Here is a 19810-nt window from a genome sequence, read left to right on the forward strand (position 1 = left end):
CAGCAACATAAGAAAGCCCTGCTTTGCCAGAGGAAACCACATAAAAGCGTGCGTGTGTGTGTTTGGGGGGAGGGCGCAGCGAGGGATGATGCCTGGAGCTTCTTGCACTCGGAGCTGCGATTTGTGAGTGAAACATGATGAAATCACCCCCTGGACAAATCACACGAGCCTGTCAACCTCACCAGGTGGGATTACTTGTAGCTAATAGCCTGAACTCCCAGAGCAAACAGAGCTCTGCGCTCACTATAAAGAAAAGGCGACGGTGCAGTGCAGGCTTTTCAAGAATTCTCTAGTATGGCTCAGAAGAGCTGCGTCCACTCGCACCAGGTAGGGGAGGAGAGGAGCGTGTTTGCTTTTAGAGGAGGAGTAGCCCGTCTCTCCTGAATAAGTTCCTACAAAAAGGAGCGTTTCAGCTTCGGACAGAGATGTTTTATTCATAAACCCCTTCTGGTTTGTGTTACTCTCCAACGGTGACGCTGTCAGCTGCTGCTCCAGTGATGGGAACTGCAGTGCCGGGGAGCTTGAATGTACAGAGGACCATCTCTGCCGCTTTAATCGTAATGCTCTTAGCTCCAAAGTCCTGCTTTTTGCACAGTTTGCTCACTTTGCTGTTTTACTTTTGCAGGTTATATCTTTATTTGCTTTTGCCTTTGGAGTAAATGTCTGCATGGGATTTACAACACATCGATTTAGGAGATCTGAAGAATGGGATGAGGGTCCCGTCTCAGGTACAGTAACGGACATAAATTGTGCATCGCAATACCCTTATGTTCTATACTGTGGTTGGAAACCACTCCTACTCCGAAACAGTAGTTTGCTTGTTCCTTTTCCCTCTGGGATACAGAGAAGAATAAATAACTCACTGAGCCTGAGTCAGTTGACCTTTGGGACTCACCTATAGGTCTCCTATTTACTTAAACTTTTGCTCTGTGTGCATGTGACTATAGAAAATCTAGCTTATTTTAGGAGTGAGCACTGTCAGTCTCACAGAGACCGGTCTCATCAGCTCCTACATAGCGTTTGCCATGTTTTGTGCTCCACACAGTTTCCTTCTAGAGCTAAGAGAAACACCCCGATGGGTTTAAGGGTACTGGTTTTATTTTGGTAGCTATTGAAGCGGTTTCTAGAAACTTGATTAATGCTTTCAAGAGGCGCTGGGTGAGAAAAGCTTTTGGGATTTCTGTGGCTCCTGAGGTCATGCTGGTTTGTGAACAGTAGACGGCAGACATCTGACGGCGGAGAGGGCCGGGGAGAGGAGAGCAGGTGCTCGCGCAGATGTGCTGTCACCGAGGCGTCTGGTTTTCTTTTGCCTCCTACTTTTTTCTTTGGAGGAAAGCAAGAACATGCCACAGAAGGGACTGTTGTTTGTGTTCTGGGGCAGTATAGGGTTTTGTGAGCTCAGGCACAGTCCAAGTGGAAAAATATATAAAATGGAAAACTAGTCTTTTTTCTTTTAAGAAAAAAACGTAGGCTTGACTTGTGTCTCTGTTCCTTCCTTTGGCAGGAGAAAGGAAACCTGTGGTCATTGACTTAGAGCTGGTTAACACAATTGAAGTGAAAGGGATTCATTTGCAATACACGTCTGTAATGATAGCTTGTGAATTTTAATTATAAATAGTTTACCGTGGCCTGAGTTTGTTGTGTTCCTGGTAACGAATCTGTGTCCCTCCCTCCCCGCTCTTTCACAGGAATTGGTGTCTAATCACAGCCACAATCAGGGCTGCTGATCACTGAGCAGAGGCATTTTAGGTAACCAAAAAGACAGCAGCTGTTGCTTTTGATCTTTATACGACAGTGAAAAAAAATTTGCTTGAAAAACAAATTTATTTCTATTTTTAACTTCTAGTACGTTAACTGTAGAGCAGTTGCGTAGTGTGTGTAATAGTGACGTGTAGGATTTGCATTTCATGTCTTCAACACCTGACTGCCAGTCGCTTTGCTTTTGCTGGTGACCGTCTAGGCTTTAGGGCAGTTGATTTGTACTGAAGTCCCAAAGGTCTGATATTGGGGACCCATTGCAGCTCCTCAGTGCCAACCCTGCTGAGCCAGCCAGCACTGTTCAACACCGCCAGGGCTGGGATCCGTAGCTGCGGGCTGTTTCCCATAGCAGGAGGTTTAGCTCAGCATTCTAGGAAAATAGGAAGAAATACAGGATCTCTTGCAAAAGGGCAGGAGGTGGGCTACTTTTGGCAGTCTGTTGAGAATTGGTTTACAGGTGGGATTGGACCAGCACCTGGCATTGAAGTAGCCCAGTCCAGGGTGTAACAATGAGAGGCAGAAAAGTAATGGAGGGTTTTGTCCCTTCTGTGTTTACGCAGCTTGGTTACTTTTATTGCAGTAAAAAAAAAGTATGTGATAGCAAAGAATAAAGTATTGTAGTCACATCTGTCTAAAGGAGAAAGTAAAAGGTTACACTGGAGAGGTGCTTAACGAAATTAAAGCACTGTGATGAAAGAACCTATTTAGGCTCTTGTAGTTGTATGACTTCCAGTTGTACTTCTGCAGAAGCCCAGGGCAATGAAATATCCAGAATAAGAGATTGTTATAAATTCTTCTTCAACTCCACTCTGCTTTGGCTTATTTATTTCCAGGTTTCTTAGTGTTTAGAATTAATTATTTTGCGTTGACAAAACACCGTCTCTTTACCAACCATTACTGTATATGACCAATTTGTTATTTCTCCAGGGGTATGCCATGATTGCAAGGAAATTTCAGTTTTCACCTAGCATAGAATTTATCTATGAGTCAAAACCATTTTTTTTCCCTTATAAATGCATGTCAAAGAAGCACCATAAAGCCTACAACTCCGTTCTTGTTCTCTTTTTACATTGTACAGATATATATGCCTTTATACATTTGAGATGCTTAATATTTGTACCCAACAAATTATTTCATTAAAATAATTTTTTGACATAAAATTTCTAAAAGACAGTAGAGAACCAAGGCTCCCATTTTTTCATAACTTTGCCTTTGTGAGTTATTTGCTTTATGAACTTTCTAGACATCTTTGTAAGCACTTTCAGGGAAAATGGCCTTAGTAGTCTCTTGAAGCATGTTCCTTGGTCATGGCAGGATGATATCTTAAATTTTGGGAGGAGAAACACTGAAGTTTTTCTATCCCTTCTCACTGGATTTTTAAGCACGTTGTTAAAAACGGAGTCATATCTTTCTTGTATTGGAACAGTTAGGAGGTATTTTTTGCTTTATATGACTTTTCATTGAAATTTTACTCATTGCAATGGCATTCTGCTAAATGAAATGCAAGTTCATAATATGAATATTATCTAGCAAAACTGCTGTTCTAGAAGTTTTATATAAGTATTTGGTTGATCCATATAGGTTCTATATAGGATCCATAGGATCCAAAATGGCAAATTCTTACCAGATGGTCTCCTTCCTGTAATAACTGTGTAAGCACATCTATATTGTGTAGTCCTATGATTGAAACACTACTGGAAGTAAATGGATTTGATTTTTTTTTAAATATTGTAATCAGATAGAATCAGAGCAAGTAGTTTGATACAGCACTTTCCAAGGTAAATATAACACATTTACAATGGAAATGTAATAACCTCCATGGACTGAACCAGGAAGGCACTGTTCCCCTATGTAAGTTCTTTCTCTAACCTGTGACATAAGAGACAATCCTTAGGTGGTTGTTTTGAGCTTAGCTGGCCAAAAAAAGAACACATGGAAAAAGATGTGAAAAGCTTTATGTAGTAAATAAGGAGGGGAGGATCTTCATGTTGAGGTCTGCTGCATGGTCTGATTGCAGGAGCTATGGAGGGATGCAGGAATTTTGAAAAGGATTTTGAAATTGTGTAAGTTTGTTCTGTACAGGGGCTTCTGTTAATTTGAAAATGCTCACCAGGGACGGAGCTCCTCGTAATATATTTTCAAACTATTCTGCATGCACCAGTACCCATGCCACGGCATTGTGCACGACCTGAAAATCATGGTCTGGCTGCAAAGGCAAGGTCAAGCATCATAAACAAAGGAACGATCTCAGTGTATTCAGAGATCAGAGGAATTAAACCAAGTTCTCTTTTGTGTTGTGATATGGAAAGTGTCCTACACTGACTCACAAGGTGTGACTTGAATTTGCTAAGTAATTTGGGATAATTTGTCACATCAGTAATAAAGCAGTTGTCAATAGATGTGAAAAAATAGCAGACAAGGCAGCTGGACTAAACCTTTCTTATGTGAAATGGAAACCAACCCTACTTGCAGTTATAGAAGATGGAGCTAGAGGGGACCTTAAACAGCTATGTAGACCTTCTCTATATCCCAAGACATGGTCAGTTATTACTGCAGTGCTCCTGACAGATCTTGGTCTAACCTGTTCTTCAAAATCTTCAAGATCAGAGATTGCATAGCCTCTGTGGGCAATTTGTTCCAGTGGTTTCCTGATAAATGAGCTGCTCTTTACAACAGCGAGACATTCCTTGAGCTGCAGTTGACTCTGTCCCTTATGTAATCTGCAGTCAGATTTACACCTTCTCTTTCCTAAACGCATGCTGACATCTGTTTTTTGACCTTCTGAGATGATCTCCCTCTCATCCCTTTGAAATGAAGAGGGCAAAGCCAGTGTAAGGAATATATAGTGTATGCTGCTATGTAATACCTTGGAGTCCGTAATACCTTTGATTTGCAGCTTACTGGATCTGTGATTATATGTTACCTAGCTTCCAAAACAAAAAGTAGTAGAAGGGGTTAAATAATATGGAAATATTCTTTAGTACATTTTCAGCAGCATTTGGCAGGAAGCAGCTGTCATTAAGAATAAGGAACAAGATTTCATATCTCTGAAAATCTGAGTGTTAGCATGCTTTGAAACAACTCTCATGTGATTCATTTCTAACATAGCTTTGTGGCCTATGAATGTGAACAAAGAAAATACTGATCTGTGTGTTGCCAGCATAGATACATGACCTTTAGCTCCTTGGAACTCCAGATGGCCAAAATATTGATGGCTCATTATGAGCGTGCTTGCAGGGTATGTACCTATAGAGTGAAACTTCACTGTGCATATGATGTTACTGACCTGATTGAAAAAAGCAGACAAGCAGAGACATAGTTGTCTACCACTACATTTTCTAGCAGTTGTATGAATGTGCCTTGCCACTGCCATGATCCATGACTACAGCCATGGTAGGTTTGGTTTTCTTACCCATTATCTTGCTGTAGGGTTGATTTGCTGCCAGGTTTGCTCCCTGAAATGGTTTATGCTGGTGTCCAACTGGTGCCAGTGCCAGTCCAAGGGAAGCGGTGCAGCAGTAGTGCTGGGGGGATGGGAGCTGGTGGGACATCAGCCAATACAATGTCACCTCCAAACTCCCCCTTCATCTTCTTTTCCATTCATTCTCACAGTTCTGGGATAATCCCATCTTGTTTGGGAATTGATTTTCCCTCAGTTTATGTGGAGACTAAACTTTCAGCTACGTAAAAGAGTAGGGGAAAGATCTATAAGAAAAGATCAGAGCAACTGTTTCTCAAAAGTGCCATTGCATCAGTCCTCCCAAAATCATACTGCTAATCATGGTGAGGTTTGCCAAAACCAAACTGTGGTCTAAAAGAAAACAAACCCCAAGACAGTTTCAAAGACTTAATTTAATAGGTCTCTCAAGGAACAAAAGGCATTGTGAAATTTTCCTTGGAACACCTCTGTTTTTAAAGAATAACATACAGTCATTATTTTATTTCATAAAATATGATTAATCCTGGAGAGTAGCACACAATTTTCCTGCTTCATATAAGCTGCTATGTAGGATTTTCTTATAGGAAAAATGTATAAAATATATAAAGTGTATAAAATACTAAGTTTTGAGAAAAGAGCAGACAAGTACATATCAGCTTTGACAGCAAGGGCCCTTACTAATAAATAGATTATTGAAGTCTAATACATTATTCATGGTTTTCAGACTGGCAGTCCTGCATTTAGTTATACACATCAAATATATTGATTTACGTATATATTGATATATTACATATTTTTGTATTTTATTAAGTTTTTCTAATTTAATGCTCTGCAGAAGCCCACCAAAAAGCCTTGCTTTGTCTCTCCATTAATTTATAGAGCATCTTACACTTTTCTTTCATGCTTGACACTGATTTGGCGCCTTCCAGTATAGCAAACCGAGTCCTGCTGACTGCATGTAGATTAATTGCAGTCCTTTCCTATGCAAACTGCCCAGCCAGCCATGAAAATGTCACTTGGTTTCTGAAAACAAAGCCCTGCTTCTGAGGAATAGCTGCAGCTCCTGGAATGGGGCCTTGGAGACTTCAATACATTTCTGCTAATGATCTCTTGATTGTTACAGAGGTAAAGCCAGGGCTGTTTCTTTGCAGGACATTATCACAGCACACTGCTTCCTCCTTCACCCCCCCCCCCCCCCCCCCCCCCCCCCCCAAGAAAAAATAAATAGAGCAACCTTTTTGGAATTTGTTCTTTTTTTGGTTTTTTTTTGTTTGTTTCTTCAAGCAACCCTTCTCCTCTCCCTGCTCCCTTCCCCAGAGCAGGCAGCTGAGGTTTTGCTCATCCCAGTGGCTCAGGACTGAGCCACCCATCCCACCACTGCCAGCCTCACAGATGTTGCCCTGTTTCTTGTTCCACACAGTCCTGTCAGATTCCCCCTGGATCAGTACCTCTGGCTCCTGCAAAAACAGATGCTTTGAACTTCAAGAGGCAGAGCCTCCTGGCTGCCGCTGTGACAACCTGTGCAAGAGCTACAACAGCTGCTGCTTCGACTTTGATGAGCTGTGCTTAAAGACAGGTACGATGGGACTCCTGTCCTGCACCGCCGGGCGCTGCTGATGCCTGGCTTATGCCAGCGGTCGGAACCTGCCACGACAAGCCAGAGCTCCCTGCCATAACCTGCATCTCCTCTGCACCTCACCTTGCCAGGCAGGCTTGGCTCAGCCCAAAATCCAGCCCATGTTTCCTTGCAAGGAGCCGTAGGGATGCGCACCTATTGCTCCTCGCTGCTGGGTTTCAGCCATGGTTTCCAGGGCAAAAAAAGCAGGGTACTATTCATACTACATGAAAAGTAGATCTTCTGATACTCAATTAAAAGCAATAATCAGCATTCAGGCACCAGTCTGACCTCCAGGTTACAACGAAAAGAGACACGGTAAAGGCTGGAGGTTGGTCATTTCGTGTCAGCCGTCCTTTTTTCTCCTAAGTGATAACTTAATATTGGAGCAATTCATGCTTACTTGTGGACTGTGCATTATGGTTACTCATGAAGGTGCCTCTGAAGCTGAGAGCGTTGAAGTCGTGCAGATCCTCTCGGAGCGAGCTGCAGGTGACAGGCTGGGCTTGTTATCCTTGCCCCGGACTCCGATTTCCAGATGTCAGGATGCATATAACACACTGGTAAAAACGTTTGACTTCAATTCGTTGGACCCTGGGGGATGGAAATACAGCACTGGGTTCATTTTCTTTTTGTTTTTTTTCATGAGTCATAGGCAAGGAAAACTTCAAAGAGAGCCATGACTTATGTTTTACTTCTTAGCATAGTGCATTTAAATTATTAGTTGTACCCATCTCTTTGAGTGTTTGCACAGTGGTCAGAGTTGACACAGGTGCCTTCTACTTTTGCCATTAAACATTTTCTTGCTTTATTAAAGAATTACACTTAATAAGCAGCCAGAAGTCTAATGATGAAAAATATGATTGCCCATGGATGTGCCATGCTTAAGAGTCCTGACTTCCTCAGTTCTGTTTATAATAGTATCATTTTAATAGCTTGGTACCAAGAAATGGTGAGCTAATCCAGTATGAAAAACTACTTTAGTTCCAGGCCAAAAACTTCTGAATTTTAGGCTGATGCTGTTTTGCTCCTGGTATAAATGACTGTAGAATGAGAGGTTTTTTTGAAGACTTCCATCACAATACAAGATATTTGCTACCGAAGGGCAGTCAGTTCCTCAGCCTCCTGTCCGCAGCAAACCATGTCCACATATGTGTATGGATACCTGCATAGCCCTTGGGACTGTTGGGTGAATTGTCATGTACTCCCATAGGCATTTATTAAGGCAATTATCACATGTACAATCTGTAAATATTACTTATTTATAGAAAAAAAGCCCCAAATGAAGGAGAAAAGGGGGTAAAAGATGTTGTTCTGATGTGGTGTGTTTTTTACTGGGTGAATGTTGTCTGAAGTCTTTTTTGAAGTTTCTTGTTGATTGAGCCAGGACATGGAAAACCATATGCTTATGTCCTTAGGCCCTATTCCAAAGTGTAGCAATGTACTGCCCTTGAGAGAGCACCCTAATTTAGACAGGCCCTTAGGTCCTAACTTCATTTGCAAGATGATAAGAGCTGGAGTGTTTTACAGCAGCTGTGCCATGCTTTTCCTTGAAGAGCAGCTCTTGTTCTCATAACTTTGCAGTTGGTACTTAATCTCCCCCTGTGGGTGAGGAACTGATGGGAGTAAGGCATCAATTGGTATCTACATAGTCTCTTTTCAACTCTCTCTTATTTCCCGTGGATTGAACTGGGGACTTGAATAGTTGCGAGAAAAAGAATGGATTTCCCAAGAAAAACCAGAATTCTTAGTTTGTGCTCCAGGCCCCACCATTTATCTTTCAAGATCCTTTCTTGTCTTCTCCCTTCCACACATTTTCTGGCATTCAGGTTGTACAAAGCTTGGAGTACAACACCTGGGGGTAGCAGAAGCACTTGTGTGGGGGTGGAGGAGGGCTCCTGCACCTGCAGGACACAAGGGTCCTTTTTGTTTCTGGTTGACATGTCTACTTCAGAGGTCTTGAAATCACTAAAATAGGGCCATAAACTTTACATCCAACTTTAGCGACTAGAGTGTTGTCATTATGGCTTGAGTGAGTACTTTTTGTTTTGATTATAATCTCTCATTCTTGCTTACCTTGTGAATATTTTAGCTCGGGGCTGGGAATGTACCAAAGATCGCTGTGGAGAAACCAGGAATGATGACAATGCTTGTCACTGCTCTGAAGACTGCTTAAGTAGAGGAGATTGTTGTACTAATTACCAAGTCATTTGCAAAGGTACGACTTTGGTCTTTCTACCTCTTATCTTTCCAAACCTGATAGAAGACAGCCCTGTGGCTATAGAATTTTCTTCTTAAGAAGGAACCCTCTCCTTGTTTAGTTCTGATTTTTGGGAGGAGGGGGGAAGAATGGGGAATTACATTTGTGATTTTCTGGGCACTAGCAGAGGTGAATACTTCTAATTTGTTGATAGTGGAAGGACCTTGTCTTTGCCTGTAGAGATACCGATAGAAAGAGAAGAGGTGTGGCTGGATGAAGAAGAGTTTAAAGCAAAACACAAAAGTGTTCAGATGCATTTGTCTGCATCACAGGGAAAGCAGGGATATCTGATGGTCTCAGAAGGAATGGAGCATTCCTAGATATGTTATCTCCATCTCAAAGACCTCTCCCCACCACAAAAGCTCCTGCTTAAACTACTTGGCCTAACACCTGTAGGCTTTGTTTCTTGTGAGAGAGAACTAGTTGCAAGAATACAAGGTCTGTATTTTGCAGATGGGTGGCACGGGCTTCAGATGACATGTTGGGAATGACCATACCACCTTCTAGATACACCATTGCTGCAGTATGGCCTGCACTGGTTGGTGGGTGGATGGGCTGTGAAGGCTTAATTTTCATCCTCTGCCCTGATCTCTTGGGGCATGTCCTGCCTTCTGTAATGTGTCTCCTATTTGGAGCAGGTCTTATCCTTGGTAACGAGCTTTACAGGTTCTCACTTTTGTATCTCAGCTAGTTCTCAGATTTTTCATTCATTAACTTTACTGGTGGAAGTGTTACAGTTTGAAATTTTTTTTTTCCACACCATTCTGGCCAACTGCATATGTTCAGAAAATGATAATAGACCAGATCCATACATTCTTTACTTCTTTTCTTCTTCACTTGAGTTTTGGTGTTGGGAATCCAAATGAAATACGTATCTTCTAGCAAGCCCCCCGAGATTACATTCTTCCCCTTCCCAAAGAAACCCAAGGCTGAAACCACTTAAATACTGGTATAGTTTTCAGTTCCTGCCTTTTTTGTAAGCTCCCTCTTACAAGGGTCAAGACTGAGGAATTTACATGTCTCCAGCTTTAATGTACATAATCTTTGTTTAATTGGCTAATAACAAATGATCTCAATGACCCTGGCACTCTGACAGGAGTAAGCCTTATGTGAGAACAGTGTTTCCTCTTTATTCGTGCCTTTGCCTATCTGAGGATGGCGTGCTGGTTTTTTTCTGTCTTGGAAATTGTCCCTCCACCTCCTGTCATGGTCAGTTGGAATTGCTGCAGGACACATTTCCTGCAGATCTTTTCTATGGTGCTTTTTGTTTTGGTCATTTAATTGAACTGCAGTTCCTTTAATAGTGCCAGGTTCAGGAAGTGAGCCTCATTAGCTAATAATTTGTTTTTCAATTGACCTGTGAAAGTGCAAGTCATGAGCCACTCTATAGTCAGCATTCAGCAGTGAAAACCTTAAGAAAATAGTTGATTACATAAAGTAACTTTAACTAATCTAGCTCTGAAAGAGTATTAATGCTTTTTTTAGCTGTGTCTGAGTCTCACCTCATCCATGAGCTGATCAGCTCTCTAAACCAGCTGGAAACTATTTAGGGTTGTTTTTCTTCCCCAGAATGAATTTTGTTTTGTGTCTTTAGCCAGCTGAATCAGCTTATGGAGACATCAGAGCTGGTGGGGAGGAGGGTGGGAATTCACAGCCAGAAGCAGCACTACCTGTTTTTGTCAGATCAAAAATAAAAAATTAAAATAGATGACCACTGTGTCTAAAGCATTACCACTGTCTCCTGCGGTCAAAAGGACACTTTTAACTCCAGTTTTAACAGCTACTTCTAGGAGTGCTAGTTTGGATAATCTTGTTGAATAGAATACAACCAGATCATTTGTTCAGCTTTGTGAATTATTCATGGGAATTATGACAAGACAGTCCATTACCTGGAGCTAGACTTTATTTTTTTTGACATTTTCTCTGAAACCTGTAGCTGTGTCCAAAGGTGTGTGTTTTTTTTTTTTTTTTTTTTGAAACTCCAATGTGACTTTTCTGGTAGGAGAAACCCACTGGGTGGATGATGACTGTGAAGAGATAAAGGCTCCTGAATGTCCAGCAGGGTAAGTGTTTTGCAGGCAACTGCAAAGTCAAATGCAGCAAGACTGATGGTCCCTGGCTCTGCGCTGGGCCTCGGAACACTGCATTTCTGCACTGGCCCTGTCACGCAGACTGAATGGCTGTGGGTTGGATGCTTTTCTGCGCTTCACCATTTCTACAATTAGGCTGATAATATTGTAACGCATTTGCCTTTGAGCTGCTGGATCAGTAGTGCTGCATGATATGTTGGCTTGAACTCTTGGTCTTTGATCACCTGCTGAGGGGTTTGCCTGCTTCACTTACCCACACAGGGAAGGTAACCAAACTCCCTTGAAGGCAGTGGAAAGGTTTAGGTTTTCCTGATTTCAGAAAAGTTCAGGTTGAGCCATATGTGAACACAGTTCAGGCCATTTTTTTTTAATTGAATTTTGTACTTTTAGCGTTATCTTCCTAAAGGAAAGGATTTCTAAATTTCAATTGGATACAGGCTTGACTTAGTGAGGTATTTGAGCACATGAATAACTGAGAAAGTAAGCACTTTTGAAACTGGTTGGCTCACTATTATCCTTAAAGGTGAGTGTCTGCTCAGGTGCTGTGCTGGGCGGCAGCTGACCCTGTACTAGTAGGAGGATAGTTTGGACAAGATAGGAGCCCCTGCTTCTCCTGGTGACAGTGGTGGCTGCTTACCCACGCAGTAGGAGACTAACATTAAAAGCCCAGATGTGTCCATCCAGGACACATCTCTGCCTGCCTAGGGTCAAGTCCCAGTAGCAGCAGTAAATAAAAATGTAATAAAATAACATGAAATACTGTCATCTTTAGTATGTGAGAATGAGCTCTGCCTCACAGAGGTCACTCAAAATGCCACATGGACTTTTGTTTGTTAAGAGAGGAGACCAGCTGTCATGAGACATGTGGTTTTTAACTACAGATTGTATGCTAGGGTGGGTACTCATGCATACTAATTTTTTTCCTTCTCTGTCTCCTTCTATAAGCACTTGCCTTTTTGGGCTATATGCTTTTAGCTGCTCAGGGAAGATATCTTTTATGTTGGAGCTCAGCCCTTTCACCGACTGTGAGCTAACACTGGATGTTACTAAGTGTGAAGATCACCAGTTTGTGCTGATCTGTTAAGTAAGCAAAAAAACTATAGACATATAGCATATGCAGTAACTGTACTTTAGATTCTCTGGAGTCTCAGTGAGCAAGTGGAAATAAAAAAAAAAATTGAAATGCTGCCTTACGCTCCCGCTGCTTTTGTTTTTAGCTTTGTTCGTCCCCCTTTGATCATCTTCTCTGTTGACGGTTTCCGTGCATCATATATGAAGAAAGGGAACAAGGTCATGCCCAATATTGAAAAACTGAGTGAGTACATCTGTTTTCTTACAATAAACAAAAGACAATCTCTTTCAACTCGGTTATTTTCACTGTTCGTTGAGCAACAGAAGTCAGTGTGGAGCTGGTGGGTAGAAGGGCTGCACCAGACACAGGGCTCCTCTGACTGGAAGGTCTAACAAAGACTAAGTATTTTTCTGTGAAAGAGAAATGGCAGAAGTCCCTTTTGATACTTTCATGGTATCAACTGGTGGCTTGAAAGCACCCTGGCTAAAGCAGCACGCAGCAATCAGAGAGTGGGGAGAGCGCTGGTGCTTTGGGAACGCTGCTCAGAATCGGTGACCTTCGTATGGTTTTGTCAGGAAAGAAATGCCTCTTCAGTACATGATATGTATCATGCACTCTTACGGGCTAGCTGGGAGGTGCCCACAAAATTTCCCACTTGATTCAGAAATGTTGAAGATATGGGTAAGTGGGCACAGGAGCTGCAGTGAATGTGTGATAACTGGCTGGGGACATGCCCCAGGGATGAGAAGCCCTGCGCTCACCTTGGGGGGAGCGGGCATCCACCTGGGTTTGTGGAGTACTGGACGCGATGCATATTTGAGCTTCTCCGTATAGCATGGTAGTTTGTGTGTGTGCCCATACCCTTGAAAGGTGTGTGGTTTGTTTTTTTTTTTTTTTTCCCCTGTGTGTGTGCTGGCCCTCGTATTTGTGTAGCCCTCTGGGGAGCTGTGGCCAAAGCCCATTGTGAAACTGCAGCTTTAGTATATTTGTCACTTGAAATTAGCCTGCATTTTCTCATGTTGTTTTACTTAGCAAGACACTTCCAATGACTCTGGACTCTGGAAGGAGGCTAGCTCAGAAAGGAAAACACTCTATGGAAATGTAGCTAGTTCTGTAGTCCTCAGGCTGCATTATTTCAGTCGTTTTTTGTGAAGTGCAAAGAGTGCATGAGTGGCTTTACTAGTGTCTTGAGGGAAGATGTGCCAACGTTAAGCAGCAGAATGTTCATTTAAATTCGTTAAAATTTAACCAATTTCTGCAGTATTTTGAGTTACAGCAAATGACTTCCTCTGTTTTTGTTTTCCATGTCTGAGAGCTTCACTTCCTAATGTTTGCATTCCCTATTGATTTTTCAGGATCTTGTGGAACACATTCTCCTTACATGAGACCTGTCTACCCTACAAAAACCTTCCCCAACTTGTACACGCTTGCTACTGTAAGTCCCTGAGAAGAACTTTTTGATGACAAAATGTTGCATTGTGGTAGAAATGTGGGTTGTGGGAAGCAAGATTTTTTTTTTTTTTTTTAATAAAACTGCTTTGCTGTCTGTCCTTTTCGTCCTTCAGTTATGTTAAGTATTTTCTTCAGTATTTTGAAGTTCTGAGATAAAGTGTATCTCACCATTATACACTGTGTTACAGCTTTCCTGTGCTTTCTTATGCCTGCTTTTGCAGTTATTTGTACTGCTGTGTAATTACAGGTCACAGTTTTTCTAGGGGGAAAAAACCACCCCTGAAACCCTACCCAGAATACAACCAGCAGTTGTTCCTTCATTGGAGTAGCTGAAGTCAGCAGGGCTGACTTAGCAGCCAACTTGCAATTTACAGCTGCTGAGTGTGTCTGGATGCTGCGTTGGCCCTGCAGTAAACCGAACCATCACTTCTGCACGCCGGTGGCACAGCTGGTGGCCAGGCTGTCCCCACCCTGGGGTGCAAACGCTCCTGTGTGACAGTGACGGTGCTCCCAAAGCTGGCCTCAGGGACTGCCTACCTGCGGCTGCATTTTTTTTTTCCCCTTCCTTTTTTCCTGCAGCCTCTGCACAAATGTTAAATGGGAAGAGAAAGGAGGGGATGGAGAAACGAATAGCTGGGGATGGGAGAGGGCCAAGAGAAAGGGAGAAGTGCAGAAACCTCTTAAATTGCCTTTACTGCTGGACAAATTGTGATATAAAGCCATGGCTTTGGGTGACTTGCCTTGTTTTTTTCTTGGAAATAACTCTTATCTCACAGAGGCTCTGGTGAAGATAAAACATTATAAACTGGAAACACTAAGTGTTACTCTTGCAACCAGAGAATGAATAACTGTTTCCAGAAAGGGAATTCGTGAAGAGGAACTGAAAGTTCAAATCAATCTTCTTTTCAGAAATTTTTGCTTACTTAGATGGCCTCGAACTAACTTTTAACCAGTGTGAAAATACTTTAAGGTATCGAGTAACAGGAGTTTTTGTGCTTTGTAGCACAATTCAACCATCTCCTACTGCTTTCATTGCTACAGCCAGTTTTAAATGTGCTTATCTTAAAGTTACAAACTTTTCTGGTGTGCAGTTACAAAGGTACCTATTTTAAAATAATTTAGTGGTATTTGCAGATAGCTATGAAGAACTGGATTTGTGTGCATTAGGTTTTTACTAATTAATCTACTTCTGCACAAAGGGACTCTATCCTGAATCACATGGAATCGTTGGCAATTCGATGTATGACCCAGTGTTTGATGCCAGCTTCAGTCTTCGAGGGCGAGAGAAATTCAATCACAGATGGTGGGGAGGTCAACCAGTAAGTTTCAGATTCCCTCCTCCTCCTTCCCTCTTCCCTCTCCTCCCCTCCCTCTGTGCTGTGGAACATAGCCAATAATAATAATTAAAAAAATACATCTGTGAACAATTTGTACCTAATCTCCCCCCCCGGCTGGCCCTGTGTCTATCAATTTAATGTAACATTTTGAGTTGACTTGTGCTTTTCAGAATAATAAAGCCATTGATTATGGAAAGGTGCTTGCGTTGATAAGTATAAATTAGATGTGGCTAGGAAAAAAACCTCACTTTAGGCAGCAGTTTAACACGAATTACTATATTTTCGTCACCGTGGCATAATGTTTCCTTTTCATTATGGGTTTCTCAGGTTTTCATCCTAGTAATGTTCTTGTGGCAGTTTTAGTATTAACGTTCTGTCAGCATAGCATGGCACAACTTCATAATTATTATTTGTTAAGTTCACAAGTGATCGCTGTTACCTGACTTGCTGCAGAGGCTGTAGAAGTTCGTGAATTCATTTCTGCCTTGAGCACAGCAGCAGTGGCTGAGCTAGGCCCTCTCTCTTAGATTAGTGTTGGACTTGGTGGTTTCTCTAGCTCTGAATCCTTATTCTGGGCAAGGAAATGGCCTCCTTCAAAGTTTTCTGCTTTACTACGGCTAAGAAGGTCCCCTTGCTTCTGCTGCACTTTCCCCTGCTAGTGCATGCTGTGGTGGCTTGCTTTGCCAACAGAAGTGGGTTTAAATTAAACTAATAAGTTTTATGTGCAAGCAGCCAAGGTGCACACACATTTCATTGCATTGATTGCTTAGGGAACTGTAGTTTAAAAGCTCCCTGACCAGCTAACCCCACAAAAGAGTGGTGTGATAGAGGTGGGGAAATCGGAAGGGGTTTGGGAACACCATAATCTGTCATTGCTGTTTGCTAAAGTGATCAGCGTCATCCCCCAAATCTCTTAAGACAGAATTATCCCAAGAGACTAAAGGAAGTTACTCAGATGGTTTTAGGCTTAGCAGGTGTGTGTGTTATTTGTCTGCATGTGGTTTTAGTCCACAACAAATGCGAGACAAGACAAGCAGGATCAAAACTAGGAGCAGGGAAAGGGCAGCAGTGGGTGGCTTCTTCCTCCATCTCAGCTACAGCCAGAGCCACACAGCTAACAAACCATGCCTGCTGCAGTCAGGTGTTGAGCTCATAGACAATACTGGGGCTCAACTGCTGTATGACAACTTGTTAAGCAGCTGTAATTTAATTATGCATTACAAATTTAATGGTGCATCTTACCTTAATTACAATAAGGTAGGAATTAGTGGGGAACTAACTTTTGAGGACTGTACAAGTGTGTCTATTTTTAAACTACAATATTTTTTTAAAGTAAAATATAAGTCTATAAAAACTTCATCACCTGCAGTGTTGAGTGGAGAATATTGATAATTCCCACACCCACCCATTAGAAACACCTATGCTGCTCCAGAGAATAAACGTCACTCTGGATAGTAAACAAGACTCATGAAAAATGTCAACTGAGAAGAGTTCAAGACAGTTACACAACAGTGGATGGCCATACACTGGATGAAATCCTCAGAGGACAGGGGGAGTGTTGCATACTTAAGCAAGGACGATAAAATAAACCAGCTGATCTGAAGAAGTGTTAAAAAGGAAAAGCACACAAATAATGTAATAAACTGGAAATGTCTTTGGAGAATTGGAAACAAGTGCATAGAGGAAGGGCTATAATTCAATCCCTGCACACTTAATATGAGGGAAACCTCTAAGTTTGGCAAACCTGAGAGAGTGGCCATAGTGGCTGGGTAAGGAGGTGGTAGATCTCTTGCAGAAATATGATATAAATCATACTCTCTCTGCACATGGAAGAGTTCCACATTTCATAGAATCATAGAATCATTTAGGTTGGAAAAGACCTTTAAGAAAGGTCTTGATAGGAGAATTGCAGATTTTGATAAGAGAAAAAATTATCTCCATCTATATATGGATTAGATACAGTCCCTTTCTAACTCCTTTTTATAATTTTCTCTAAATATCACATTGACATAGACTGCCAAAAATAGCTGGGTATTGAAAGACAAGGCAGTAGAATTAAGGGGGGAGGAAGGGAAATCTGGTCTGCATATCATGGAAATCTTGTCTGTCATATCACGTATTCATCTGGTTCTTTTTAGGTCTTGGGTCTCAAACTGGAGTACTCAAACAACTGCAGAGTGGTACTTGGTTTGCACAGAATTCAGAATTAATATTTTTCTGCCCAGGAAGGCAGGAAAAGTGCCTGGGACCCCCAGCCTCGTATTATGGCTAAAACTGCCTAGAAAAGAACACCATTTAATGTTGATAATTTCTGAAATACTTTCTTGCTCCTGGAATTTGGCCTATTGTATATGGCTTTGTTAAAATATAGGGTTTTTTTGGTGTTTTTTCTTTTTTTTTTTTTTTTTTTTATTTAATTACTTGTTCTAATACTCAGCATCTTGCTGGGAAACAGCCAGATTACCATGGACATCAGTGGGATTTGACAGATGAGTAGCTGAATATTTCTGCACCAGGAATTTTGAGAAATTAATTTTAAGAGCATTAGGAAAAGGAGAAGGGGGGAGAAGGTAGCTTGGAAGTGTTTCGAGGTGCTCTAGCCGCTTGTGGGACTTCCTGAAATCTAGTCTTCTGATTCAGTATATGACCTTGATTTATTACAGAAGCTTAAAACCACCTTGTTTTCAAAACAAAAGTGTTTGACAGGAAACAGCCGCAAAACCACTCCTCGTATTGCTACAGCATCTCACAGAAACGGTGAGCATCAAGGCTCGTACTCCAAACGGGACTAAGTTTACTGCTCATTTTTCATGGCACTGAGCCTCTGTTTTCATCCCAAGTAACTTCAAGCACTAAATTAGGCCCCAGCTGCCTTTGGCTTCTGTTAAGCAGTAGTTTTCCATGTCTTGATTTGATGTAGTGAGCTTAAGCTTACACTACAGACAATACATTGCTTTTTTTAGTGATCTTTCATGATCCTTAGAAATAATCCATTGGCCTCTCCAAGGTCAGAAGATGGCAGGTATAAAACTGCCTGTCTGTGGTTAATAGGGACAGAGAGGCTCATTCAGAAGGTAACCCAGCTTGGATCTGAGTTTGGCTCCAAAGATGCCTCTCTCTTCAGAAATATCTTAATTATAAAAGTATTGAAGGTTGTTTAGGGCACCTTGTATGAAGCTTTATTTTCACTATTAACCTCTTAAAGAGAATACAACCCTCAAAAAGGGCCCAGTTTGAGATCCTCAGATAATCCTTAAAAAGGGCTGTGACGCTCCTAGATAAGTGACAGCATGTCGTGAAGCTGTCTTTACAGCCTGCAAGGTATGTCTGTAGACACTAGGCATCATCACCACACATCTTAACTGGATATTCCCGATTTTACCTAATTTTCACATTTTATATCAATCTTTGGGATAAAACCATTTTGCTCTCCTGTTTATTGGAATGTTGTTGGTTTTGACTATCTAATGATTACAGAAAGAACTTATTTTCATTTTTTTTGCCTAGTCAGAGTGAACATTGGCAGGGTAGTTACATCTAAGGAGCCCAGGCTCTGCAGAAAGCTGTCATCTGCCTTTTTGTCCTGAAAACATTTTGCATTCACTTTGTTGATTGGTGGGGGAAGCAGAAGGAGGCATGTCTATAATTGTCTTTTTATACATATTTCTGTTTGTCTAGCTGGAGCCGTGAACAATCAACAAGGCTCTTTGAGTCTGTCTAATTATTTAATAGGCTTCTTGTACCAAAATCTTCTGTCTGGGAAGGAAGGCAATGCTTAGTTGTCAAGGCTGTGAGATCATTTGTGTCCTGTTAAAGAGTAAGGAGTGTGGAAGTAGCTACTCCACATTTTACCTCGTTGGAAGGACAAATGACAAATGGTGCAGGAGTGTAACATTTCGCACCACCCTGGTATTAATTCTGCATGTTTGCACTAATCTTGTACATGTTTCTTTACCTGGGAAATGCTATGATTTCCCCCTTCCCACCTTTGCCTGGACATGGAAGGGATTTCCCACTCATGTATTACCAACTCTCCGCTGCAGTGGGTGTACGTGCTTCCTCTGCTCCTGCCATGAATCTCCTCTCCTGGTTGGTGAGCGGGAGCATGTTTGTGCAACTTGGCCCAAGGGCTGGACTTCAGAGCTGTCCCTCCTGTCAGCCCTGACCTGAGATGTGCTGCTGCCGGTCCTTTCGTAGTGCAATAAATATGGGGGAGCCTTTGCAAAAAGTTATGGCTTCTTATTTATTTGTGGAAGATTAAAAGTAGGGACGTGCCCCACTTTCTGTGCAGGTTCTCAAAGATAATTCAACAGCTACCTTGAATAACTCTATATGTAGTATCTGTGTGCAAATGTGTCTAGCAGTTAGAAAAAGGGAGAACTTGGGACTTCCATATTCCATATGGCATTGCCACCTAAACTATTGCTTAGCCTGTCTTTTTTTATCCGTAAATAAAGGAGAAGAATTGTAGTCATTCAACACAGAGGATATAAAAATGACAGTAATTCAACTTACAGGATATGGATCATATACATCTAGAAAAGCAGGCATATTATTTCTTGGGACATCTGTCAGTGTACTAGGGTTGAGTCTGTAGGTCCATGATTTAACAGGTCTTTCTGCATTGGAAAAGTTAGATATTCTCTAATTCTTGTAGCATGGTATGAAGACAGAGTAGTTAATATTTGATTTTTTTTTTATTTATTTATTCCCCTCCTCTCTGTTTAAGGAAATTAATTCAGAAATATGGCCTTTACATAGCTTGCAATACGGTAAAGCTTGTCCCA

At 41.6% G+C, this 19810-nt stretch overlaps 1 protein-coding gene across 1 annotated transcript in view; it reads left to right on the top strand.

Moving 5' to 3' along the window:
- ENPP2 (ectonucleotide pyrophosphatase/phosphodiesterase 2) overlaps positions 1–19810 on the top strand; it is a gene marked incomplete at its 5' end in the record, with an annotated part of 69935 nt that overhangs the window by 15361 nt on the left and 34764 nt on the right. The window contains 7 exon segments of the mRNA XM_082305746.1: positions 626–728; positions 6618–6773; positions 8905–9030; positions 11075–11135; positions 12380–12477; positions 13590–13669; positions 14886–15005. Of these exon segments, the coding sequence (XP_082161872.1) occupies positions 626–728; positions 6618–6773; positions 8905–9030; positions 11075–11135; positions 12380–12477; positions 13590–13669; positions 14886–15005 (744 nt within the window).

The sequence above is a fragment of the Platalea leucorodia genome, assembly GCF_965183815.1.
Source record: "Platalea leucorodia genome assembly, chromosome: 1".
In the NCBI taxonomy this organism is placed as follows: Eukaryota; Metazoa; Chordata; class Aves; order Pelecaniformes; family Threskiornithidae; genus Platalea; species Platalea leucorodia.